Source organism: Rhea pennata, chromosome 4 (genome assembly GCF_028389875.1).
Source record: "Rhea pennata isolate bPtePen1 chromosome 4, bPtePen1.pri, whole genome shotgun sequence".
NCBI lineage: Eukaryota > Metazoa > Chordata > Aves > Rheiformes > Rheidae > Rhea > Rhea pennata.
Window position 1 is genome coordinate 6,875,758 of NC_084666.1, and position 26,729 is coordinate 6,902,486.

The 26,729-nt window shown below is 39.8% G+C and overlaps 1 protein-coding gene across 6 annotated transcripts in view; it reads left to right on the forward strand.

Moving 5' to 3' along the window:
- The window catches only part of ST3GAL5 (ST3 beta-galactoside alpha-2,3-sialyltransferase 5), a 29,791-nt gene extending 9,403 nt beyond the window's left edge, over window positions 1–20,388 (forward strand). For 4 of the 6 annotated variants that reach the window (XM_062575192.1, XM_062575194.1, XM_062575193.1 and 1 more), the window contains exons 2-7: window positions 7,394–7,505; window positions 9,238–9,352; window positions 11,661–12,004; window positions 13,423–13,609; window positions 16,208–16,366; window positions 17,685–20,388. In XM_062575192.1, coding sequence (XP_062431176.1) covers window positions 7,396–7,505; window positions 9,238–9,352; window positions 11,661–12,004; window positions 13,423–13,609; window positions 16,208–16,366; window positions 17,685–17,948 — 1,179 coding nt within the window. In that variant the 5' untranslated portion in view covers window positions 7,394–7,395 and the 3' untranslated portion in view covers window positions 17,949–20,388. Of the gene's footprint in view, window positions 1–7,393; window positions 7,516–9,237; window positions 9,353–11,660; window positions 12,005–13,422; window positions 13,610–16,207; window positions 16,367–17,684 lie in introns of those variants that run through there. The other 2 variants (XM_062575196.1, XM_062575197.1) reach the window with 2 other exon arrangements.
- The last annotated feature ends 6,341 nt before the right edge of the window (window positions 20,389–26,729 follow it).

The window sequence follows — 26,729 nt, forward strand, 5'->3', positions numbered from 1 at the left end:
TGGGTCCAGTCTTGTTCAGCTTTTTCATCAGTGGCCTGGGTGAGGGGACGGAGTGCCTCCTCAGCAAGTTTGCTGATGATACCAGACTGGGAGGAGTGGCTGATACCCCAGAAGGCCATGCTGCCATTCAGAGAGCCCTGGACAGGCTGGAGAAATCGGTGGAGAGGAACCTCATGAAGTTCAACAGTGGTAAGTGCAGGGTCCTGTACCTAGGGAGGAATAACCACAGCACCAGTAGAGGTTGGGGGTTGACCTGCTGGAGAGCAGCTCTGTGGAGAAGGACCTGGGAGTGCTGGTGGACATCAAGTTCACCATGAGCTATCAGCGTGCCCTTTTTGGCTGGGGCCAGTGGGCAGAGGGGAATCTCATGAAGTTCAACAAAGGAAAGTGCAAATGCAAAGTCCTGCCGATGGTATCCTGAGGTGCATTAGAAAGAGTGTCATCAGCAGGTGGAGGGAGGTGATCCTTCCCTTCTGCTGATCCCTGGTGAGGCGACATCTGGAGTACTGTGTCGTATTCTGAACTCCCCAGTACAAGAGAGACATGGAACTACTGAAGTGAGGCCAGTGTAGGGCTATTAAGATGATAAAGGGACCCTTCATCTTAGGGGAGATGAGGAAGAGCATCTCCCCTATGAGAAAAGGCTGCGAGGGCTGGGCCTGTTCAGCCTAGAGGAGAGAAGACTGAGAGGGGATCTTATCCATGTCTACAGATACCTTAAGGGAGGGTGTCAAGGGGATAGGGTCGCACTCTCATCAGTGGTGCCCAGTGACAGCACAAGAGGCAGCAGGCACAGGCTGAAACAGGCAGTGCCACCTGAGTATGAGGAGGAATCTCTTTACTGTGAGGGTGATGGAGCACTGGAACAGGTTGTCCAGAGGGGGTTGTGGAGTCTCCTTCTCTGGAGCTATTCAAAATCTGCCTGGATGTGATGCTGTGCAATGTGCTGCTGTAGGTGACCTTGCTTGAGCAGGGGGTTGGACCAGATGATCTCCAGAGATCCCTTCTAACCTCAACCATTCTGTGGAGTATAGACATTGCTTGAAACCAAGAAGCTTTCATTCTGTCATTTACCACTGTTGAAAGTACATTTCTTAAGTAATTTATATGCCTCTGATTTAGAGGAGAGGGCATGAGATGAACAGGGGGGTTTAGGTGTTTTGTTCACTAGTTTTACCATCTGTTTTACTGCCTGTTCAAGGCCTGTTACTCTTGACTAGTATTTTCTTTATATAGATTTGGCTTTCAATTTTCCATTAGGTGGACTTTATAATGCAAGCTTTCTGATCATTTTACAGGAACTTCAAAGACTGTATTGTGCAGCAACACTTTTAGGTGGACTGTCTTGCTGATGAGCTGTGAAAACTGGCTATTTCTACTACTTCTGGCAGTTCTGGGACAGAGAAAGTAGATTTTTGTTTCCAAGTCCTACGAGCTTCAGAAACAGTCTGAGACTGTGTTGTGCTAGATGCTATGCAACTATAGAACAAAAGATGCTTCTTGTCGTACTGGATCCCATGCAGTTACTTTGGAATAGCAGCTGACCCTATGAAATGCTGAGCTCTGCTGTGGTGGCTGTTAACAGGACTCTTGGTAGTGGGGAGGTGGGAGCATCCTTAGATTGGTAGGATGAGAGAGGTAAGTGGAAACATAAAGTTGAGGTGCCACTGTGTGGGAGAAGCCTTGGGCTACAGTTCTGGGGCTTAAGGAGCAGATGGAGAGGATGTAGATGGGTCTCGTTCTGCGCTTCTTGTTGCAGACTTGTCCAGACCTGTGTTGGTGGTTCATGACACTGTGGGTAGCATCAAGATAAAAGGGGCTGGGAGTCCCTGATCTCACAGTATTTTGTCTCTGGGTAAATCCAGGCCCTCTATATAAGTAAACACAACTTTTCAGGATGTGTCAGTGGTCGTATACTTTTTGACATATGTGGCACTTTTTTTAAAAAAAAAGCATTTCCACGCAGAAAGTCATCCAGAAGTCTTAAATTAATTCTGAAATATTCCAAGTGTGGAAATCTTGTTCACTTAAGAATAACAGTGAGACAAAAGGAAATTATGGTGCAAGAGTGATACCACAAAAAAGCTTTGAAGTGCATCCCTGCTGACTGATGATCTAGCTTTCACAGAAGCTTTATGCAAATTACTTAAGTTCAGTAGATGAAAAGGAAATCTAAGTCTCTCGAGTCCTCAGTAATCACACCACAATAAGTAGCTTTGGAAATGTCAATGCAAAATATGATTATAATACAGTATTACTGTTGAGACATTATATATTTGCAAAATGAGACATTTGCATTTATGGCTCCCGAAACAACTACAGCACTGGCCCTTTCTGAAAGGGCATAGTGTTGTTTGGCAGTGGTGTTTGTATACAAACAACAATTTAAATACATGTGCTATACATGTCCTCAGTAGTTGGTTTCTCTGCTGTCATGATTCTCTCTAAAACTCAAGTTGCTTTTTTAAGCAACAAGTTGCTCAGGAAAAGTGTTGGAAAGGTGCATTATCAGGTGCTTGCAGCGCTCTGCCTTGTTCTTTTGAGCACTCTGTCTTATGCCATTCCAGCCAGTGGGAGTTGTCCGTTGAATTAGATGAGAAGGCAGGATCAGGATCAAACCCTGAGTAATTAAAAAGAAGAAAAAAAAAAAGCTCTGCTGTACAGAATTTCTTTTCAGCTTGGTGAACAAAGAATCATCTGAAGCGGAAGCGTTGTCCCAAATCCGGGTTCTGTTACCTGCTCTGCAGGCAATCAGTAGACACACAGGGTCGAGATACTTGTTTCATTTCTGCGCAGAGATCAGGGCTAGGTGGTAGATCCACAAAGCTAGCACACCTTCTCCCCCTCATTCTATATTTATACACGCTTTTCAGAGAGTACTTTATACAAATTTTTCTACTGGCTGCAGTCCCATTACATCAGGTATTTGCTCTGCGTTTGCACTTTAACATTCCTGTTAATTAGCATAGGAAGCGGAGAAGAGACGGTAACATCATCACCATGTCATTTCCATCTCATTATTCATTTGGGGGTGTGTAGTTTAGTATGTTCATTAAGACTTATTAACCTGAGGTCACTGCTGGGTTATTCTGCTGTTTTTGTCTTGCCTACCTCTCATGTTCTTAAAAGTGCTGTTGTTTTATCAAGGTTATTTGGCCGGAGCTGGTTATCCCTTGCAGTACTGTTTTTCTCTCTCTCGTCCTTGAGTCTTGTTAACTATTTGTAGAGTTTTTCTCATAGCATTGCTCCAGCAGAAGAGTGAGAACTGACAAAAGTTAACCTGAAGTGGATTGTTGCAAATGAAAAGAAAACTGATAATATATATCATACAAACATGTTAAACAATGACGTTGAACATAGTGAATAGTAAGAATTTAACTAGGGAAGGATATGCTGAGATGCTTAATTAAATGCTCTGTTTCCCTTTTTAATAACTTGCCAGCTTTCTCCTTGCACATCCAAGATGTGTGGATCAATCTTTTGGGATTGAATCTGGAATTTATTTTGCTCAGAAGCTGGGAAGACTTACTGAGAGTACTCTTTTATTGTTATCTTGGTTTTCTCATTAATCCTCTTTTGTCTTCATTGTTCAGTTCCTTCTCTGTCTTACAGATCTCTGCATCCTTCCCTTTTCTCTATTTTGAAAGATTTCGTAAAAAAATCCGTTTTAGAATATCTCTGTATAGAATTCTGTGATAGGAAATTGTCAGCCTTGGGAATTTTAAAAAGCTTGCTATTTGCAGACTGCTATTTTGTGACTATTAAACTGCACAGAGGGGATTGGCTGTGTTATCCTGTGCTGCAGAATGATTCCTAGAGCACCTTAGTCCCATTGGGCAATACTAGAATTTACATGCACTGGACAGCTTTTGAGTTACAAGAGAACCTAGGCCGTAGAAAAGAAAACACGACTTGCAAAGAAGTAAAATCTTAATGGAGTTAAACCCTTAATTGTATCTTTTTCATTCAAGCCATAAAATATTACAGATTTGAGTCAAAATTATGGATAATGTCTGCTTAATCTGGAGCATATCCCTTTGTGAATTTTACCATTACAAGGGCCAGAACTCACCATGTCCTGTGGTATGTAATTGCCATGGTTTCTTAACAGCTGTTTACTTGGTGATATCATGGGTTCCCTCTCGTGAACCATGTAACACTTGCTGTATAGCTTTTTCTTTGGTCTGTATCTGTCTTTCAGTCTTGAAATGCATCCTTTGATACCTAGGCTGATGCTGATTCTTTCATGCAGAATTCTTCCTGATCTAGGTTCCTATAGACAATGAGCATGTTATATCTCTTTATTTACCCAAGAAATAATAACTACCAGCATTGTTCCTGTGTGAAAACTGCTGAAGCTAGTTTTTACTTTGCTTGATTTTTTTTCATCTTTTTTTTAAGAGAAGGTCACATTTATACTTCTCCCAAGCCCTTTATGCAGAGATGCTGTATAACTAGTAAATAAAATTATTTTATTGTATGCTGCATCTTAGGCATATGTGACATCTAGTGATTAGGTTTATGCAGTAAAGCTGTCCATACAGCTGTCCATACAGGGAATGATCTCCTGCCCTTTTGTCAAGAAGTGCTGAGAGCTTCTTGTTTGTGCTGGCCTGAGCTAGTTTCCTCCACAGTGATCCAGTTGTTTCTGTTTTTTTGCAGTATTTGGAGCAGCTCTGAAGTTTGTACATGTTCTGCAGGACTTAGTGCTCTCTTCCATAGCTCTCTTGCATGCACAGCATGTGACCAGCTGCACAGGGCAGGATCCATAGTTGGGTCTGCTCCATGTCCATGCTGGCAACCTCTGTTGGCCACTTACGATCTCCATGTGATACCCAATACATGTTTATTTAAAGGCAGTGGGCATCAGTGATGATGAGGGATACCTCCTGGTCTTGTCTGGCAAAGTATGCCAGGAAGGATGTGTGTCCTATCCTGGAGTATACTGTGATTGTGTGAGTCCCTCTGGCGTAGTGCTGGAAGTCTGAAGGTGGAGCAGTTCAGCTGGTTACTCCATCCTGGGTATTGGGTATAGTCCTTGCAGCAGATTTTCCTAATGCACTCTGTGCTTTGAAAGCCTGTGTGGACTCGATTAGTTTGCTGCAATTCTTAGTTGGGAGCAAGATGGATATGAAGTGTGGGTGAATAGGATGGGTGAATGCCCAGTTTCGCTACTTGGTGCTGTTTTTATTCAGTGGTATAGATGCAGCTGGTAAAGACATGATACTGCTCTGGGAAGATGATGAGCTTGAAAGGCTTAATGTGCTGGACAGGATCACTATGTCCTGTCTGACTGATACCTGCTCTTTTGTATCCTGGCAGGTTGTTCAGGAACTTGGAGCTGGATTTGGTTTCTAGCTTAACCACTATCATTCTGGGTGGCAGTGGAGTGTCGCTTACCCCTTAGGTTTCAGTTTACCCTGTCTTAAGACAAGCTTAATGATATTGACCTCTGTAGAGCACTCTCAGAGCTACTGCTTAGAAGGCACTGTTTAAAGGTAAGGTATTACAAGAGAGGATGTGACAGCCCAGAGAATCTGTGCAGTTAACACAGGTGGATGGTTTCAAGTTCTTATGTAACTGGGTTACTGTGGTATTACTGTGTTGGAGGTAAATACTAAAGCTTTCTACTTGCAAAAACGATTAGCCTTGCTCTGTTTTGTGAGAGATGATGTTGCTGATGATTCCAGAAAGCGTTACTTAACTATCACCTGTTCTTCAGGGGACTTTAGATGCTGGTATTAATCTTGATCTCTCCTTGTTCTGTCTTGTATCATAACAATTTTTGGTGTTTGACCTTTTATGCATCTCAGATTTGTTACTGGTAAGTGACGTGTTGACAGTATGAAGAGAGTCAGACTTGGCGGCATCTTCTGAATTCAGGTATTTCTAAAATTTCAATGGACTGGATTTGATGACTGGAAGGGACTCTTCTACCTCATCAGCTCTACATTCTTGTGGTTAAGAACATCAACTGGTTGTTACTTCAAATAGACAGTACTGTGAAGTGCCAATACGGGTTAGTTTGAATGGAAAATATCCCTGTATTAAGTGAAATGAGATGAGGTAAGGGAGAGAGAATGGGGAAAATAATCATTAGCTAAAAGCCTTCTTGTAGCCCTGTTTCTTTAAAATTCCTTGAGATGGAGTTTTCGGCAAGAGAGTGGAAGAATAGGAAAGTGCCTGTGCAGTGGAGAGAAGTTATTTAAGTGAGAAGAGAAGATCAAAGGGAATGAGAAGGGCTGAAATCAGAATAACAGAATCAGTGAGGTTGGAAGGGACCTCTGGAGATCGTGTAGTCCAACCTCCCTGCTCAGCAGGGTCACCTAGAGCATGGCAGACAGGGTTGCATCCAGGTGGGCCTTGAAAATCTCCAGAGAAAGAGACTCCACAACCTCTCTGGGCAGCCTGGTCCAGTGCTCCGTCACTCTCATAGTGTGGAAATCCTCCATTATGGAGTATCACACTATCTGTGCTGTTCCGTGGTTGTCTGATCTAAGAGTAATTTGCTTTAGGAGGTTAGTAAGGCCGGAAAAATCCTTGCCTGTATTCTTTCTCCTTTCAGTGCAAAGAAGGAAAGCTCGTGTAGGTAGGCTTTGCATAGCATTTCCTTGTTGGTTCAAATCTTACAGTAGTTAGGTAGCAGCCCATGAAAAGTTGATGTGGCAGGCTGCATATTTCTTTCCAAAATCAGAATTGAAGCATACTGATAGAAACTCATGGGAGCTGAGAAACAGTCTCCTGGCAAAGCAGTGAGATTATTGCTCGGTAGGTGATGATCAGGAATTTGCCTGTACGCGAGGCAGGGCTCTGCACTCCTGCTGGGCTCAGCATCCATGGGCATCGTGCTGCCATGCACAGAAAGGGCAGTTTGCCTTTATGCTGTTTTTGGTTCCTGTTTCATCCCTGAAAGTTGCTCACTGTGTTCTGGGGCTCCTGAGGAGGTCAGCAATAGCTTCAGACCTATGATGAGCAGCAGGTGTGTTTGACATCAGGGACTTCAAGGAGTTGATCTCCCTGCTTGGTGACATGGGCTCCAGTTTCAGAGTGGTGCTTGCAGGCTGTGCGTGCTGGGCCTGTGCTTGAAGACTGCGAGGTACCATGATGCTTGGACTTTTCCGTTCAGGGACCTTACATGTGCTAAGGATACTGTGGGTGGATTCTTTTATTCACTCGGAAACATTTACGTGTTTTTAGCATAATTTCCTAGCAGTGCAGTTGAAATGAGTTATGTCCTTAATCATGAGGAAGTCAGGAGTGATTCATTGTTTTTGTTAGGAAAACCAGGAAGTAAAATCTCTGGGGAACAGAGTAAGTTAAATTGTTGAATGCCTTTTGAGTGATTTCTGTTCAGAAAAGGTTGTGATAAGACTTTTTTTTTTTCTTTCTACAGCAATGCTGAGTGACAATAACAGTGTGAAGTTAAAAAGTGATTGTTCACCTCCTGTGCAATGGTATAAGACAGCTGCACACGAAGATGAAAAGACCAGGCTGGTTTTTAAAAGGTACTCCCAAGTAAGTGTCATTGTCATGGTAATTCAAAGAGCAGTTGCTCTCTCCCTAGTCTGGGCAGTAAAAGAAGAGGATGGAGAAAACAAGAGGTGGGATTTCTACAGCAACTGAATGGAAGGTTAGGCACCTAGTTTCATTGAGGCAGCTAAAATTTTGAGGAGCCAGTATTCCCCAGCTAATGTGAGATTCCAGTACTTTGCTCACAAGTACTCCAGATCAGTAGAGATGCCAAGGAATCAATGGTCTGATGACTGATGAACATAAAGGGCGATGGAAGTTTATTGGTTATTTTTTGGAAGAGGAAGGGGAGTGTGTCACCTCACAGTTCATTCCTTTATGAAGACTTTTTCTTCCAGGATGTTACATCATAAAATGTTTGTTACCCTAAACTACATGCAACAGAGTATGCAAGTGTACATCCAAATCACATTTAAAACCAGTATCTCACTACTACGATACTTCTCTGTGATTTGAATTTTTAGATTTTAAAGCTAAAAAAGCTAAAAGCTATAAAAACACAAAGAAAAACAAACAAAAAACCCCCCCAAACTTCAAACTGGTGGATTCACTGGTATTTTGAGCACCTGTATCATGCAGTCTTGGCTTAGTCTAGAGATAATTTGTTAAACCTCTGTGGAGTAAAAGCAGCTTCATTCATCTGTGTTTCCCTTATTTCTGCTAGGTCAGCTGATTTTTTCAGGAGTACTGAAACTTAGAGATTGTCTGTATGATAATGTGATTTAGTGTGTGCATCATGCATTTGAGAAGTTGAAGAATATGGTCGAGATTGGCCACAAGAGCTTTTTAAAAATCTCTAAAATTGTATCAAGTTCACCCGAGTGAATTTCAAGAAGTACCAAACACTTGGTAGCTTGTGTATTTTTAAGACATTGAAATACATATCCAGTCCTTAGAAAATCATAGGAAATACTTAAAAATCCAATATGAAAAGCAATAATAAAGCTCAAACTATGTATGCTGAGTGCAGTCACAACTCTGACCACATAGACATGTAATATTTGCAAAGCAGTTTAGACAGGAAATAAGCCAACTGAATATTTGGAGATGAATAGCGAGATTCCTTTGTAATGAGAAATAAGCAGATCACAAGTGTGGGTAACTTACATTATTCAATTTTAAAGGATTATTTTTTCTTCCAAGTGTTTTGAGAATATAAGTAAATAAATTAGACTTCTTGATATAAACTTGAGCATCTATATCTGCATTCTGGCCTCCAAGTGAGCTAAAAGCTTTGCATGAGCCAAAATCTTACAAGCTGAGATTCTGTCCTTTTTGTTATTGTTGCTTTTACTTGAATGAAAGTCTGTATTTCAGAATAGAATTGCCCTTTGAAACTGGTAAAAACAGTCATTTTTTGGTTTCTTTGTAAGGAGAGCTGTTGACACATAAGAGCCATATTTAAAGTGTATGATGCAGGTATAGAATTGTATAAAATCAAAGTGTCAGTTTATGGCAGTTTCCATAGCAAAGCATCTCTTTAGGTTAGCAGATTCCTGCAGGTATCTCTTGAAGAGTTCTGAAAAGTTTGCAGCACACTGTGCTATAGGCTTTATTGGTTTGAACTGAATGCACATATGTCTTTGAAGTTCTTGAATTGTTTTAAATTTGTTTAAAAATACCTCATTTAGCAGCAGGTTAACTGCTGGAAATACAGGGTTTCTTTTTCCGCTGTCCAATTCCTTACACCCGCCTATTTGTTTCTAGACTTTTTGTACTGTTTGTGGTTGGAGGGTGCTTCCTTTATATCCTCAAACTACATTTTGGCCCTGAAGAATGTGACAGAACAAAAATGCCGTATGTGGACCTCGATCGTGTAAAGGTTTGGTGTTTTTTACTTGATTAAATTTTTTAATGCACAATACAAGAGTTATAAGGATCTGTAAGGAAGGAGTCGAATGATGAAATAATCCTGTGAAGGCAAATATATTATGCTTCATTTTGTCCTGTAGAACCTCTGTGTGGGGTTCTTGTGGAAGGGTGATGGTGAGAAGTGCACAGAGATGAAAACAAGATGGCAACATGGCTGTTAAGAATAACATTTGAAATGAACATGTCATTATGGCTTTTTTAATGTGAGAGACAACGCAAAGTTGAGAGACTTGCAAAGTCCAGCCAGGGCTGCTGTTCCCTCAGCACAGGACCTCCCTGGCGGGGTGTTCCAGTGCAAGTGGAGGGGTTACCTGGTTGCTACTGTGTGAATGCTACAAGGAAGAGAAAACTGAAGATGTGGTCACAAAGACCAGCTTTACCTGTACTTTTAACTGGCACCACGTTTTAAGGAGTGATCTTGGCATACTCCTGCCTCGTCATTTTCCCACTGTGTCAATGCAAATGTTCTTGTGATCAGAAAATCAATGCAAATGAAAAGACAGACATGTTGTGGGGGGAGATGATCCCATTCCCAACCCCAAACTTTATTTTACTCCAAACCAGTTTCCCAGACTGATCTATCTTACCTTGTTTGGAAGCATGGGGTAAATGTTGTGTAGGCAGGTGTAGCTCAGTGGGTGTGGTGGTGTGGTGGTGGTGTCGTGTGGTGGTGGTGTCGTGTGGTGGTGTCGTGTTGTTGTTGTGTTGTTTTCTTTAAAAAAAAATTTTTTAATAGCAGATACTTGCTTCAACTATATTTTTTGCATATGGTTTTTAAATTTGTGCAAGAGAAGGCTGTAAGACTTTCTTTATTTTTTGCTGCCATTTCTCTGTCTTTTCCTACTTACCTGTTTGCTCTTTCTCATGCTTGACTTTGAGTTTCTGTCCTTGAACGTCTCAATACCAAGACACATCTTTTGAGAGGAAGCCTTGATTTATGACGGTCCCATCTCAGCTTCACTGCATGTGCATCCTCTCCCCACCCATCTCCTTTAGTGCATTTTTTTTTTCCATTCTGAGCCTCTTTGCCTCCCTTTTCCTTCTCATTTGACTTACTGCTTTTGTAAGTAACTTGCTGTCAAAATGCATCATAAAGCTGTTCAGTCACGCTTAGCCCAGGGAAAAAGCGTGGTGTTCATAAACCCAGGCTTCCAGAGGCCTTTGTCATAGTGGCAGAGGCAGTTCTGTAGAAGTTGTCTTAAAAAAAAAAAAAAAAAAAAAAAACCCTCACTGCAGTATCCCTCCAAAGCCACGTTTCACACACCCAGTTGTACACTCCCCTTCCCTTAACAGGACAGGAAGAGAACTGAGTGAGCACAAGATTTGAGTTTTTACTCTATCAGCCTTTTGCTCTCTAATGTTTCTTAATTAAAGTGGAGGAAAGATGAGCAGAATCACACTGAGGGGAAAGAACATGCAAGCAGATTTTTTGTGAGTGATAAAGTAGTACCTCGCTATTTATTTTCTTCCTTACTTCAGGTACCAACTTGCCACTACAGATTTGTAAAAAACACACATGAACAGCTTTTTCTAAGGAGATGGATCAATGTGTAATTTGCATGAATAGATTCAGCTGTAACATGATACAGTACGGTAGTCTTTTATTTTGGTGACTTATATTTGAAAGAGGACTTGAAACACCCCCCCCCCCCCCAATTCTTCTTAATGTTGTGTTTACTCATTAAAAATACTGCTTTAGGAGTACTTTTAGAAAAAGTAAACAACTCCAGCATGCCATTTCACACAACTTTTTTCCCAGCTGACACATCTGGTGAAAGCCACTGCAGTCAGAATTCAGGTTGCACATTTGAACAGAGATCTAGAATTCCTCTTGCTGTCTTCCTGCTAAATTAGATAGGTGACAGTAATTCAGGTAACAGTAATTCAGATTTTTCATTTGTTTTTATAAGTAGCAGTACAAAATTTCTCAAACTGCTGATGAGGCAGGTCTTTCCTATAAAAAGGATATCAATTTACTTATCTTTCTCATTAACTAAATCTGTTATCTAGAAAATTTCCTGCCCAGACTTAAATGACTAGATGGAGAGGCATTCAGTTGCAGATTTTCACTCTGCACTGGCAAGTATGTTGTTATAGGAGAATGCTTTAAAACATTCTGGGTTTCTTGGTTTAAGCCTTCTTTTTAAAAGCCTGTGTTTGCTAAAGTGGTAGAGGTCACCTGGTGGGTTGCTTTGGGAGAGCTATTTCTGTTACCGAAACTAGCTTTCCTCACTGAAATCTTGTGTGTTTTGTTTTAGAGAGCACAACAATATGCCAGCGCTGTGCTGCAGGGACAGTGCCGACCTTCTTATGCAAAGAAGGAAATGGGAAAGTTATTTGCAGAGAAATACAGCATGGACATATCTCCTTTTGTAAGAAAAAATGTAAATGAAGATGAAGCTTTATTTAAATATGAACCTCCCTTTGGATTTCACAAGTTCTTTGATAAGCTTCAAAATCTCCTTGAACTCTTACCTGAGCATGATTTGCCAGAAGATTTGAAGTCAAAACACTGTAAACGCTGTGTTGTTATTGGCAGTGGCGGAATCCTTCATGGCTCAGAGCTGGGTCACTTATTGAATCAGTTTGATATTGTTATAAGGTACATATTTTCCTTTTTACTTAAGGATTCAAACTACTTCAGTTTTGCTTTGTGAGCAGGCGTGTTTTATAAGGGGAAAGCATCTCCAACTTATGCAACTTGCAAGAGGTTCTTTTTTTAAAAGTTCTTGTGTGAAATTTACTTGTGACTTGATAGGATTCAAGATCTGAGAAGCAAAATAATGCATTGTCACATTCAGAAGGCAAGAATTCAGTGTAATTTATTTGTAGGCTTCAGACGTCAGTTATCAGAAAACGTGGGCAGAAATTATTTAGAATCCAATGAAATCAGTCAAAAATACATTCCTTTTCTTATCCATTCATATGTTTAAGCTTTCGGAGGTAGGCTTTGACTCATTTCTGCCTTCTTTCCCTTGGTTATCTGAGAAGTTTATTTGAAGTTTTTTTTTCCTTCTTCTTATAAAAGCTATTTCAAGCACAATAAAAATGAATGATAGTTTCGGCCTGCGGTTTGCTTACACACTTTTATAGCATGCTGATGTTTGCTTATATTTACAGGAATAGTGCATGGTTCTGTGATTATGTATGTTGTCTGATGTTTGTATTGCACAAATGCATACCTGCATTCCTGCTTTCTGAATGGAACAGTTAGAACTCTTGTTCTTTGTATTTTGAATCCTGTGAACTAACAGATAAATCTAATAAAGGTATTCTGACAAATAGTGTAAACCAAAACTGGCTCCTCTTCAAAAGCAAGGAGCTGATACAGTGAGTGAATACCTCTTATACAAAGGTACACAAATCTCTTTGCATTGAGAGGGGCAGAGAACTTGCACTGACTGCTGAAATTGTGGGTGGCAGAGAACATGAAGGTCACTGTTTCTATTGAAATAAAAAAGGTTGTAGGGCTTTCACTGTTAGTGCTGCAGAACTGATGAGCTGGTTGATGCTGTTCTTGTAAAGCCCAGTGCTAGCATCTGAAGTTCTGCTGGGCTGAATTGGTACAAGATCACATGAGGCATTACATTGCCCTGTGTGTTAGTGAAGGGGTAAGTTGAATATCTTATGTGTAAACACATTCTCATTCTGCAGGAAACTGTGTTTTTCTTTTTTTTTTTTTTTTTTTCCCCCTTTTCAGCCTCTCTGAATTGGTACAAGGCAAAGTGAAATTCTGCAATGCTGTTTTAAGCACTTTTCTATTCGAGCTCTTCCTTTCGAAGTTGTGCACTTAGGACACTTAATCCAGAAATAGAATTGGCTGCCTCTCAAAGATAAGGGGTAGATGAGTGTGTGAGGCAAGGAACATGAAGATACTGAGAAAACACTGTTCTCCACTCTGATTAAAAAGCTGTAGGCCAAATAGAAGTTCTTTGCTTAGTATCTTGACATTTTAATTAAACTGCATCCCTGTGCAGTATACAGTTTTTGTCTTTAAACTTTTTTTTTTTTTTTTTTTAGGTTAAATGATGCACCAGTTCAAGGATACACAGATCATGTTGGTAATAAAACTACTATAAGGATGACTTATCCAGAAGGAGCTCCACTTTCTGAACATGAGTATCATCCTGCTAGCTTGTTTGTGGCTGTTTTGTTTAAAAGTGTTGATTTCAACTGGCTTCAAGCAATGGTAAAAAATGAAACTTTGGTATGTAAAGGGGTAGTAAAACATACTTGTAGCTTTTATTTTTTTTGTTTTCTAATACTTAAGAAATTGATTGACCATTACTTCCTGGTTTGTACTGAGTATCTTTTTTGTATTTTTTTTTTTTCCTTTTTTTAATCATGTCCTAGTTTCAGTTAGTATGAGTGTTCAGGAAGAACCATGTGCTGCTGATAATTTTTTATGCAGATCTTGGTGTTTTACAGGCATTAAATTATGTGACATGTTGAATGTTTAATAAAGTGGAATTCATTTCACGTTAAGATTAAGCGGCTTGTTCAAGTCTGCAGAGCTAGAAATAGAACTGAGATTTCCAGAGGTCAGACCACTTTCTTTTTTTTTTTTTTTTAACTGCTGCAGTCTGTGCTGCTAAAATGGTGTATATGCAGTTAATGTATAACTGAAGCATCACAATTGTTATTCACAGTGTCTATAGCTCTAAAATTAAGAAGTTATTCCTTTCTCATTAAATAATTAAAGAAATGTCTTCCTCCATAGAGAGATTCTTGGGGAATTGATAGGATTTCTTGTTTCCAAAAATCTCTTTAAATTTGTGGGTATTGACTTCTTTCAGTTCGCTGGCATTTGACTTCACCAAGTTGAAAACCGCTAGCTAGGCTATTCTAACCACAGACTGGAGGAAAAAACAAAACAAAACAAAAACCTGCTCTAAACTTTCATTTGAGATAGATTTATAAGAAAGCCTGTCAGATTTCTTAACAATACATAATATTTTAGGTACTTCAGATCCCCCCCCCCCCGCTTAATTCTGTGATTTTTATGATGTTAAATCACATGGAAGATCTGTTTAATATTGACCATGACCATCTCTTGCTGTAATTCAGAGAGTGTGTATGCTAGAAGATTATCTTGTTCTGAATAATCTGAGCATGTTTTGGAAAGAGGAGACTTTCTTGAATGTGTAAAAGTACAAATTGAAGAACTGATCACTCGCTAAGTTTTACAAAGGACAAGGCAATAATGTTGGTCCATGACCTTACCTGCAGGTATATGGTAATTTCACTTACTAGCAACTTTCTGACTTGGGTTGAATCCCTGACTTTAAAGAATGACTAGCAGAAACACAGCTTTTTTGTATTAGAAGGTTTGGGTTTTGAGGATTGAAAAAATGATTACTTTTGGCATCTACATCCTCTATCATTTAGTTACAAGCCTGATGTAATTTATGGAGAAAGTACTTTTGCTTGTTTTCTTTTTCTTAAGAGCAGAGTTAGAGTAATGTATATAAATATTCCGTAAGTATGGAATCAGAGAGGAGAAAACAGAATTGCAATTACATTTCCTATCTGTCTATCCTAAAATCCAGTGTTTTGGCTTCTGGTACTGGTCATCTTGCCTTTCCCTGCTAGGGCTGTCATTGGCTTGGGATTCTGTTCTTTTCCCAAGCTCTTTCTCTCTTCTTGTACATATACTGTAGATGATTAAACAAAATTCTTGCATTTACACTGAAATGAAGCGTAAGGATGTGTGATTCTGCAGCTACTTACATCAGCTCAAGACCAGGCTGCTGTGCTTCCGTCCTGTTCCTATCAGCACCTGTCCATTCACACCTCCTTGCTTGCTCTGGTGTTTTTGCCTTTGTAGAAGGTCAGTTTTCGGAACTGGTTGAGCTGAAAACAAACGTTGAAATACTAGGCTTGCAGATGGATCACCTTGCTGTGCAAGCAGTAGTACTTTAGTGAACTGTTTCATGGGAGTGAATGGGAAGAAGGGACCACAGTAACCTAGATATAATCGGTATAAGCTGCTGCAGAGTTGCACTTTATATAGCTCTATGTTGCAGGTATCTCAAATCATCATTTGGTTAATATTAAACATTATAGAGAAAGATGCATTAAGTCAGCCTGATCTAGTACTAGTTTTTCCGTTAGCATGTATCTTACTGACTGAAAGTGGCAGGAGGTGGGAAATCTAGCTTACTGAATCTTGTGTAAATCCTTCATCTGAAGTGTTTGTTTTTTCACTAATAGAGACTGTCAAACAGCAACTGTTCACTTCAAGGCCTGACAAAATTGTTTTAAATTCAGCACTTCCGAGTGCCCTGGTTAATATTTGTGGAAAACTGAGGTTCCGTTTCCCATTTTCTTAGATACTGTTGCTTGCTCAGTTAAAATCATAGAATCGATAAGGTTGGAAGGGACCTCTGGAGATCACCTAGTCCAACCCTCAAACGAGTGACCGATAAGGGATTGAACCCACGACCTTGACATTATTAGCATGACGCTCTAACCAACTGAGCTAATGCTAGGGAAAATCTGAAGGAGGGATGCATAGGTTGGCTGATTAAAAACAAAGTGCACTCAAATATTCAGAGTAAACAAACTTCCTCTTTCCACCCCACGCTCGTTCTGCAGTTCCGAATAATTTAGACTTCTTCCTCTTGAATCAGTCACTTGAGTTGTATGCTGATAGTCCTGAGCTGTCTTAGCTGTAAACTGTTTCCTGATTTTTCTCATAAACTTAGGTGAATTCTGATAATGTTTGTCATGTCCCCTGTATGCTTTGTAGTGTCAAAGTTGCCCTTTGGAAAGGGAAATTGAACTATTTTTTTCTTTTTCTTAGCCTCTGTGGGTGCGGCTCTTCTTTTGGAAGGAGGTTGCTGAGAAAATTCCTTTTACATCAAAACAGTTTCGGATTCTGAATCCAATCATCATTAAAGAGACAGCTTTGGACATTTTACAGTTCCCTGAACCTCGATCCAAGTTCTGGGGTTGGGATAAGGTAAGGCATTCTCTTCTAGGAGAAAGAGGTTGTATGAAAATAGAAGGAAAAAAAAAGAAACTAAAAATGTTTTGTCTACTTCTTTCAATACAGTTCCCCTGTGCAGTTTCTGAGCTGGTATGAAGTAATATGGAAACTAACTCTCTCAAGACTGTTTTATTTTCTTCATTTATTTAAAATGAAAGTATGAGTTCAGCTGATGTAAAGTGGTCTGTTTTACAAAACATTCAGATGCAATAAAACATAAATCATTTTGGTACAATGCATTCACTCGCATGGCATTGTGACTGCTGCTAAATACTGAAAATACAATTAGATTCAGTAGTGCATTTGCCACTTATGAGCAGCTATGTTAAGTCAAACCAGAGATCAGCTGTTGACAGGTATCTCCAACTGTAGTGAGCACAGAGGGAGGGTGGGAACAGGGCAAGTGTAAAACAACCTTTCCTCTAGCAGGGCTTCCAGCTGTTGGAATTGCCATGCATACCAGTGTGCTTAATAGCAGTTGAGGGGTACGCTCTCCTTCTGCATCCTTAGCTTCAGCGATAGCATAAAGTGATGAGTCACCTAGTTTAGCTAAACACTGCAGGAAAAAGGTTTTTTTGTTAACTTTTTAGTTATGTATCTGAGAAATTGGGTGTCAGTAGTTCTCTGGAACTGTGAGATATACTGAACAACCATTGCTTCTTCAACTTTTTTTGTGTAAGAGCATTTCATGTTAGTGTTACTGCACAAATGTTTTGAAGGCTCTTCTCACCTTGCAATAGTTATTTATTAAAAATATAATATATCCAACTATATATGTTTTAGTTGTATCTTAGCATATGTACCTTCTTCAAGGTTTTTTTCAGTGAAAGGTATCTGAAGGATATTGTTAGAAAGCCTCTTGCTCAAGACTGAAGCAAGCATAGATCAAAAATGTCAATTTTAATAGCATGCAAGCAGTTATTGGAGTTCAGATTAAAATTTACTTAGTTAAATTATATAGAAGCAGGAGATGTTGCTTTCATTTCACAGGGAAGAATGTAGAGCTGAAAGCTGAAGTTCTTGTTAAAGGCAGATATTCAAATTGTACTAATACTTGGCTCTGAAATTTTAATAGTTCAGTTTTAAATGATTGTTTTGAATGCATTGCTTCCTGTAAAAATGGTCCCCTTGCCTTAACAGGATATGCTTTAACTTTTATTCTGTGTTGCAGTGAGGAGAGGGAATAAATTAAATGTTGTAAAATAGTATAAAACTGGCAAAGGAGAATGTATTTGAATTAAGCAAGCTTTTTTTTTTTTTTTTTTTTTTTTTTTTTTTTTCCTCCTTTTAGAATGTACCCACTATTGGGGTCACAGCAGTTGTTCTGGCCACACATTTGTGTGATGAAGTGAGCTTAGCAGGATTTGGATATGACCTCGATCAGCCCAGCACACCTTTGCACTATTACAACAACCTCTGCATGGCTGCCATGAACGGACAAACTATGCACAATGTGACAAGCGAAACAAAATTCCTGCAAAAACTGATTAAAGAAAATGTTGTCAAAGACCTCACCGGTGGGATACATTGTGAATTTTGCATCAAAGACAGCTAGTGATTGAAGTGCAACATGCTTTGGATTTATTAACTTTTCAGAGGTTCGGCTGGAACAACCATTTTACTGTCTTCGGTGTTTTGTTAAAGTGTGTATAAAATGGACTTGGAATCTCTGGCTTTTTTCTTTCTTTTTTTTTTTAAGTCAGGTTTAATTTGTTGAACTTTTAAATTTATTTAGATGTTGCATTTTACTTTGCACATTTTTGTGGGTATCTATGTAAATACAACTTTGAATTGAAAGAGATCCATTTAAATATATAATGTTTTAAGTTGTCTGAAAAAAGCAGAGTTTTTGTTTTCAGATGTATATGGTGCGCACAATGCTAGCCTGAGTTTTTCTAGTAACATAAGAGAATATTTTTTCCATTGAACTACTACCTTTGTGGATCCAGTTCTTGGTGTATGACTCCTTTTCATGCATGACATGAAAAGAAAGGCATACGCTTCTCAAGTTTTTCATTTGTTGCAATTGACTATTGTGTTTTTCCTTCAGATATTTATATTCTTTTGTTATTGTGTTAATATTTGGGGGAGGGGAAGTGGAGGAGGAATGTGGGAGTGGAGGTGAAGGAGAAGAAACTATTATGACAACAATTGAATAGTAAGTACTTTAGCATTCATACTTGACCTTAAAATCATTGATGAGTTAATGCATTGGGTTTAGAATGCTGCTTTATCATGAGGCCTATTTGGGCCCCAAGATGTTTTATAAGAGGATTTAACTCGTAGGAGGTTTTTATCTGAACTAGATCTCTTAACGTTTTCATTCCTTCAGACACAGATACATGTTTCTAACTGGTTGTTTTGCAGCAGAGTTCAACCACCCCTATTAAAGAAATGTCATTAATACAAAATCTTTTTTTTTCTTTTTTTACAGTGACTTGAGAATTAGTTTTAGGAACCTGTGTTTTTTCGAGAGTTACATAAAATACCATTTTATATAAATCTTCCATACAGCAATAATAGAATCTGTGATTAAGACGAAATTTCCATTAGTTTGCTGTCCTTTAGTAAGTAATTACAGATATTGTAACCTTAGTTTACATTGATGATAACCCTTATGAATTCTAGTGTTGACTGTTTAATTGGAGTTAGAGACAGAATTATTTTGTTTTCCTGGATCAACTTACAAGTTGACAACTGCGTGAGACATAAGTTAAGAAAATCACTTTGAGAAAGTAATATGATACAGTAGCAAGCTACATGACTGTTGAAAGCAGCATTTTTTTAATTTTTATACTGTATGTATATGTTCTTGTGACCGAAAATCAGTGCATTGCAAAGAAACTGGACTGTGCAGACCTGTGACCAGGTTTAGATGTTTGTTTTCATTTTGTTACTAGTAGAGTAGTAGATGTGACTGTTTGCACTGAGCAGTGTTGTTACTCAATCTATAGTATGTGAAAAATGGATTCTTTGGGAATGAAAGCTTGTTAGCAAATTGATCAAAAGTTGGCATAGAAACATATTGGCATAGCCAGGGGACTCACCAGTTGGTGAACCTTCCCACTTTTTTGTTGTCTAAGACATGCATAGCATGGAGTTAAATGCTGCAGAAAAAGTATGTGGGAAGGCAAGATTATGGGCAGGCTTGTTTTTTTGTTTCCATGGAGAGAAGACCTAGTGAATGATAACGTAAAAATGCAGGAGCAAACGGAAAGATTCTGGCCATTATAGTGAAAGACATTAAAATTACGTCAGATCATAAAGCGTAATTCTGAAGAAAGCTGTGGACCTCATCTTTCATAAGTCCTGTGTCCCCACACTTCCTTGAAAGCCAGTTATGAATGTAAGCAAATATGAAAATCAGATTCTTGTCTCTGGCACTGTTTGTGTTTATAGCAATAATATTAATCTAAGTTCTTTTCCTTGAAACACATTAATTTTTGCATTAGCAATAAATTTCTAGTCCATGTTTTTGTGCAAGTACATTAATTATTTAATTTAAAAATATTTCATGTGTGAAGAGTTTTATACAGATAGTCTTTTAGTTTAATATATTAAAACATGCTAATTATTTTCTCCTAGTATGTAAACTGGAAGCAAAGTACCTTAATTTCATTTGATATTGGTGAAGATTCAAAAGTGTTGGAAGAGTTCAGAATGTGTGTGTTGGGAGGAAATCTTAAATACACCCGAAGTATGTGTATCAGAGCATCTGATCTCTCACCAGAACTTTTTACTTTACTCTGACTTAAAAATAGTTGATTGATGTAAATGCCAGTAGCTTTTTTGGAGGTGTATTTATTGTCAAACTCTCAAGTCCTGTTGATAGGAGGTTAGATTGTTTTCCCAGCAGTTTTACGGCTTGTGATAAAACGTTCTCCATAGTAGTATATAATGCTTAGAATACTCCTGCACAGACTCGACCATCTGTAAAATGGCATCAACGTTCAGGTTGCAAAAAGCAATAAACTGATGAAACCACTTTCTACTTACATATTTGTCTCTGTTTGCAATTTGTTCTGCCTCCTTTGTTAAGGAAGTTGTATATTTCATTGGTCCAGTTGAACAGTTTTGATGAAATCCCAGACAGTTGGGAAGAGGAAGGTTAAGGGCTGATGATGGCTCTTGCTCCTTTCATTTACGCCTGTTGTACGTTTCAACGGAGCTAGATTTGAATCTCGCAGGTACTTGGAAGGGAGAATCTATCTCAACACTGACCATACAGTAGGTTTCCAAGTTCTTAAGGCTAATGTAGATGAGAATGTTTCAAACTGGGTTTTAGCACTGGCTGTTCAGTGGTGAGTCTCCTTAAGGAGGGAGAGAAGACCCCAGCTTCTGGTCCATGCTTCAATCTTGCTGCAGGTGAGCAAACGAAAAAAGCTCTGTGTGTGTGCATGTGTTGTTGTGTCCCAGATTCTGTGCTTTGCAAAAACCTGCACCATCCCATAGATATGCCCTGATTGTGGAAGTTTTTAAACAAACACCAAGAATTTGTTGTGATAAAGCAATTATGCTGCACATTAGAATTCCTCTCTGTATAGGAGGCTTCACAGGTACATGTTTGTCTGACTTGTACTGGTGCTGATTTTATTTATTTATTTATTTATTATTTCTTTCATGGTTGAAATTGTTTTTTCCTCGTGGTCTTCAATTTTTCTTTCTTTTTTTTAAAACATATCTTTGTCTCTCCTCTCTGTTGAATTTAAAATAATTTTAAATACTTGCATTCATTGCCAGTTGTCTTTCAGGTGATATACATGAAATCCTCTGTTAGGCCTGAACACTTCTGACCCTTTTTTGGGGGGGAGGGGGGCGGGGAGGCGGAAGATTTATATTATATGTTTTTCCTTTTAATCCCTTCAGATTTGGAGGATTATTTAGAGAACGGCAAAAGAGATGAACAGCTTGCTTGCTTTGGCTAGGTCCAGTTTATTCAAACAAGTATTGGGACCTTTGAATTGCCAAGCGTGAATTTACGGAGTTATCTTTCAAGATGTACATTGGAGTTCTGCACCCAGCCAGTTTATCTTCATCTGGAGACAAAGGGATATTGCCTTGGAAGAGTGCCATGGTAAGGTTACATACAATTCATTGGTTAAGATATCACAACCGTGTGCCTACGTTTCAGAGACATCTTGAATAGCTTGACCGCAGAGTGGGAACGTACCACAAAGCATGGTTGTGGTGCCTGGTCGGTGACCAGTTGACATTGCGCTAGAGACTGAACAGACATTGCCCTCTGCGAGTCTGGTAAGAAACTGAGCAGCAGCAGTTCAGCCGCCTCTTCGTGGGGAGCCTGCTGTTGGTGTCAACTCTAGTACTGCAGTTAGGACTCCAGAATGAGATGGGAGGGGAGCAGAGAAGGCAATTGCATAGCACAAGTGTGCTTGCTTGTGCCTGTTGCCAAGGGCAAATGAAGGAAGAGCTCATTCATTGCTTCTTTTAGGACTCCAGCACGAATGCGGTGCTGTGACTGACTTCCTGCAACCTGCCAGCAGCAAGGATTTATGCAAATACTTGAGTTTTACCGTTAATCCACCTGATCTTGACCTCTGAAACCCTTTGTTTTCTGCTACTTGTCTCTCTTAATTCCAATTGCACTTAAAATGATGGTGTGTCACATACCTCTTTTATTACTAAATAAATCCAGGATATACACACTGACAGAACTAACATGCATTGTTGTGATGAAAGCTCTTTGTTTCCTTGGAAGGAACAACCTGTCTTTGTTTAAAATGAAAAGCCCAGCAAAATCCTGGCTGTTGGAGTTGAGATAGCATCATATTCTGCATTTTGTTGGACTTGATAACTTTAATAAAGGCAAATGACAAAAAGTTAGGTGCTGTTGAAGTCAAATCACTGCCTGAATTAATACATGGCCAGATCCAAATGTGAATTAATGGACAGAGGTATGTGAAGGGACATCTAAGCCTCCCACTTTGCTCAGCAGGCCCATAACTCAGGAAATGTGCAAGTTTCTGAAGCATGATGGACCTTAACCTGAAAGTACCCAGGGTAATGTTTGTAGACAAGTGTAGTAACGTCTCAGCAACAACAGGTTTCATAGAATGGTAAGGTTGGAAGGGACCTCTGGAGATCATCTAGTCCACCCTCAGCATAGCCCATATGGGGATTGAACCCGCAACCTTGGCATTAGTGGCACCACACTCTAACCAACTGAGCTAAAGCTGCCCCCTTGAGCAGTCTGGCATCAGCCTTGCCCTGTGTCTCCTCGGTTACTGGAAGGTAGGCTCTTCTCTCCTTGAGTCACTCAGGAGCTTGATCAGACCACACCGAAAACAACCCATATATCTAATTTATAGAAATTCAGTGGTAGACAGAAAATGCTTTTCTTAGTAGTGTTAGGCCTCAGCCCCCTCTCAGCTGCCAGCAGGGAGTCCTGTGTTCTTCGGCTCCCTGCCGTCTGTCTTCATTTTCCTTAAAGCAATCCAACAACAGCGGCTGAAGCACTTGCCCACATGAGCCCTGCAGTGCTGTGAATCACAAACTTAGGTTTGAATACTTATCCACATTTCAGCCTGTCTCCAGCAGGAGGGTGGATGTGTCGCAAGGGAAGCGATGCCTGCCTTCAAGCAGGATGGCGGATCTTGTGGTGAGAGTGTTGTGTGTATTATACGTCAAGCTCGAGCTTGTGTTGCAGGTAAGTGACTCTCAAGATTGCAGTATTATCAGTGACAAGCTTCATTCCCACCATGACCTTTTTCAACTTCCGTGGTTTGTGCTAATACGCAAGGCTGGGACAGCGACTGAGGCTTCAATTGCTCTAGATGCCTGCCTTTCCAGCTGATTTATAATTACCTTCCTATCCAAACACTTAAGAATCATCCCTTTAGTTTAACCAAAAAAAAAAAAAAAAAAAAAAAAATCCTAATCAAGTTTCTCATTTATGGCAGTTGCTTTTTCCAACCTGCAGCTTGCAATTAGAGCAGCTAATCAAGCTTAGAAAGGAAAGCAGAATTAAATATCTATCATTTACCTCTCTCCAGTGTCAGCTGCCCAGTTTTTCATTTTTGCTGCCTGCCTATCTTGTGCTCAGGCCAAAACCAACTTGTTCCCAAACTCCGACGTATGCTTTTTGTGAGAACAAAGCATTTCTGTTTGGTGCAGCCGCTCCTATGCCCTTCTGATGGCTCCCCTCTCCAGCAGCAGTGAATTGTAGGTTTTGAAGGAGGCATTCCCAGGTGCACCAGCTTTGTACACAGGTGTGGTTTGACAGCAGTCTGAGAAGTTTGTGCTGCTCATCAGAAGGGGCTGCTAAGGGTCAACAAGAAAAAAAAATGCTGTGGAGCATAATGAGCAAGTTGCAGAAAGACAAGCTTTTTTTTTTTTTTTTTTTTTTTTCCTTTGATGTCTTGAAATTAGAAATGCAAGAAAGCACTGCAGTGGTAAGTGTTATGTGCAGTGTTAGCAGTCTTTGATTTCCTGTTCCTGTATAGCTAAAGAATTTATTCTGTAGCTCAATTTATTCTGTATCTGTATTCGATACCCAGCTTGGGCCCATTATATATAAGCCAGTCCTGTGACATTGGTGGAGAGAGGGGAGGAGGGAGCAGTAGCAAGGGTCCTTGCAAGTCTGTGCCTTTTTCCAGTCTGTTTCTGTCTGAATCTCGGCTTAGACAAACACCAAGCTTTTTTTTTTTTTTTTTTTTTTTTTTTTTTTTTTTTTTTTTTGTACGAACTGGAAATATTTCTACTGCCTCCATCTGCCCTGCATAATATGGCTGTGAGAAGGTTGGAGATGGGCAAGGATGAACTCTAAAAGGCCTGAAGGCCAAAACTTTAAAGGTGGGCTTAGAGGATGAGAGGAGAAGACTTTCTTATCTACGAGTTTAAAGCAGGAAATACAAATATCTCATTTAAGCATCTAAGTGCAGTGTTAGCAATGCCCCTTAGTAAAGCAACAGATCTTAGGATTTTCTAGCAGTGTGTGTCATGGGTCCTTCGTGCTGTTGCAACATAAATGATCGTGAAACCTCCCAGCAGAAGTTTTTGGATGGCTTTCCCTTACAGAAAAGGAGAGCGGGTACTTGTGAAAAGCAGCTGGTGTAACTGCCAATAGTTGGCATAGATGCCAACTGGTGCTGAAAAGAACAGTTTCTGGGTCCAGAGCAGGACTAGGACCCCTCTGTGCTGCGCTGTCCAGGGAAGAAGTTTGCAGGTTACAGTATTTGTTAATCAAACGTGGTTTTGTTATGCAAAATGTTCAAGGAGCAATAAGGATTGGTTTGTCTTAACAGCTGAGTTTCATGATTACTGTGAGTAATTTTGGTTTTGTGGCTGAGCGAGGAGGTCTGGCGTAGTTTTTAAGAAACTTCTTTCCTCCTTAAAGAGACAGTTGATTATGATACAGTATGGCTTACCTCAAAAACTATGTCTTGTTTTATCCTGCTTGATTTGTAAGCCTTTTTTTTTCCCACTCCAAATGAACTGCCCCTTGTCCCATATTACCAGCCAGCGTAATCCATGCTGACTTTTCCCTGGATCTGGCTGCTGCTCAACAATGGATTACTAAATTACAGTCTGTTTGCAACTCTGTGTTGTTAATTTGACCCTTTTGTGCTGCCCATGTAAGTGTCTATAGGATTTCACTGGAATTGTCTACAGGAAAGTCCTGAGCACTTTTTCCGTAATGGCTTACACTTGGTCTGGATCTGAAATTTCTCCTAGTTTTAAATTTGTGGGTGTTGGAGGAGATGTATGTATCCCTGACAGGAGAATTGATAAACACAGGTGGGTCTGTGGAGTTTTATGCAATTGTGTCAAGGCAAATCCAGTCAAGTGGTCTGTAAAAGCAGCGTGGCGGTGAGCTCTTGGTGAAGTCCATAAGTGAAGACTGCTTTTCTTGTAACTGAGCCTCGCTCAGAGTGAAGAAATTCCTGCATTTGCAGAAGAGAATGCAAACGAGAAGCAGATGTGTAGCCCCATCTAGTGTTCTGGTGTGAATATTGCTACTAACCTATGATGAGGACAGGCTCAGGGCTAGTTCCTCCTAGATCTGAAAAACGTTTCTGAAGATCTGGCTGAAAAAAATCGTTAACCACTAGCACAGTACATCTGTGCTGGCCACTAGAAGTTAAGCCTGAGTTGAAGGCCGTAAGTGTGAACTGCTTTTCTTGCTCAGTATGTGAAATAGGGACTCTCTCTATGCTGAGCGCTAAATACAGTTAGCTGTTGGCACAACCGCTATTCAGCAATCAAGTGTTAAAAGTGATGCAACTGCAGCTGGCAGCTATCGCTATGCCTAGGCCTTGTAGGCTCCAAGAGGAATCAAAGTGGTTTTCTATCTGATAACATTTTCTTAGCTTTCAAATTCAATTTCCTTCACCTTCATATGCATGAATGTAGCTCACATGAGCAACTCTGAGATTATAGGCTAGGGACCAAACTTGGATTTAAAATATACTTTATTATCAAATTGGGAGCAAAAAAAGGTTAAGGCCTTCTCAAAACTCCATTGTTAAACTCACTCCCCCTTTTGTACAATAGCAGTGACCCCATATGGCAACTTAAACTTCCTAGATGTTTTTATTAATAATGAAATTTATTTCTAATAATGTTTCTGTATCACCTTGCCTTAGATTCAAAGCCTGCACCAGCTGTCTGAGAATTGGGCCAAGACAGAGTTCCGAAAACTTAAAAGATCATGGGTGCCCGACTTGATACCCACTTGTCCCTTGGTTATGACAAATCATCCTAAATTGGGCAACCAAAAAGCTGAGAACGTAGGCTAGGTGGCAGATGCATCTTAGTGGTTTTAGATGAAGGCAGTATAAAGTGACAGTCAAGACAGGCAGTAATGGGGTTTCTTTCTGTGTTGTAGTAGCTTTGTATGTCATTTCTGGAGCTCAAGTGGAGATGAGTCCACTTCTCTAAAGAAATGTCTTTAGGGGTGATGGCAGTCTGCGGGATGCATGTTTTTAGAGCACGTGAGGCGGAGACTTGAGGGCATGTGGCTGTATCGCAGCCTTTTAAAACTGTTTCACAGACCACTACCTTTCTGGAGATATTTATGATTTTTAATAGTGTGTCAGTGTCCTAAATATTAGTATCTAGTGCCCACTGGAGATGCTGGTTATCCTGTCTAGCCCCCAGATGCTGTTCTTTAAGGATACAGGTCTTTTCTGTGCCCTATGTCTGTATCTGTTAACCCATACAGATACCCTGAGGCATCTCAAATGGGAAGTGCACGCCTGTGGCAATTAAATCCTTCCTTGTAGCATGTCGATAAAGGTATTGATGATTCTAGGAGTATTTTAGATGTGGTTTGAAAAAGATGTCGCACTTACTGAATTCCTAGTGGAAATCTGTGAGA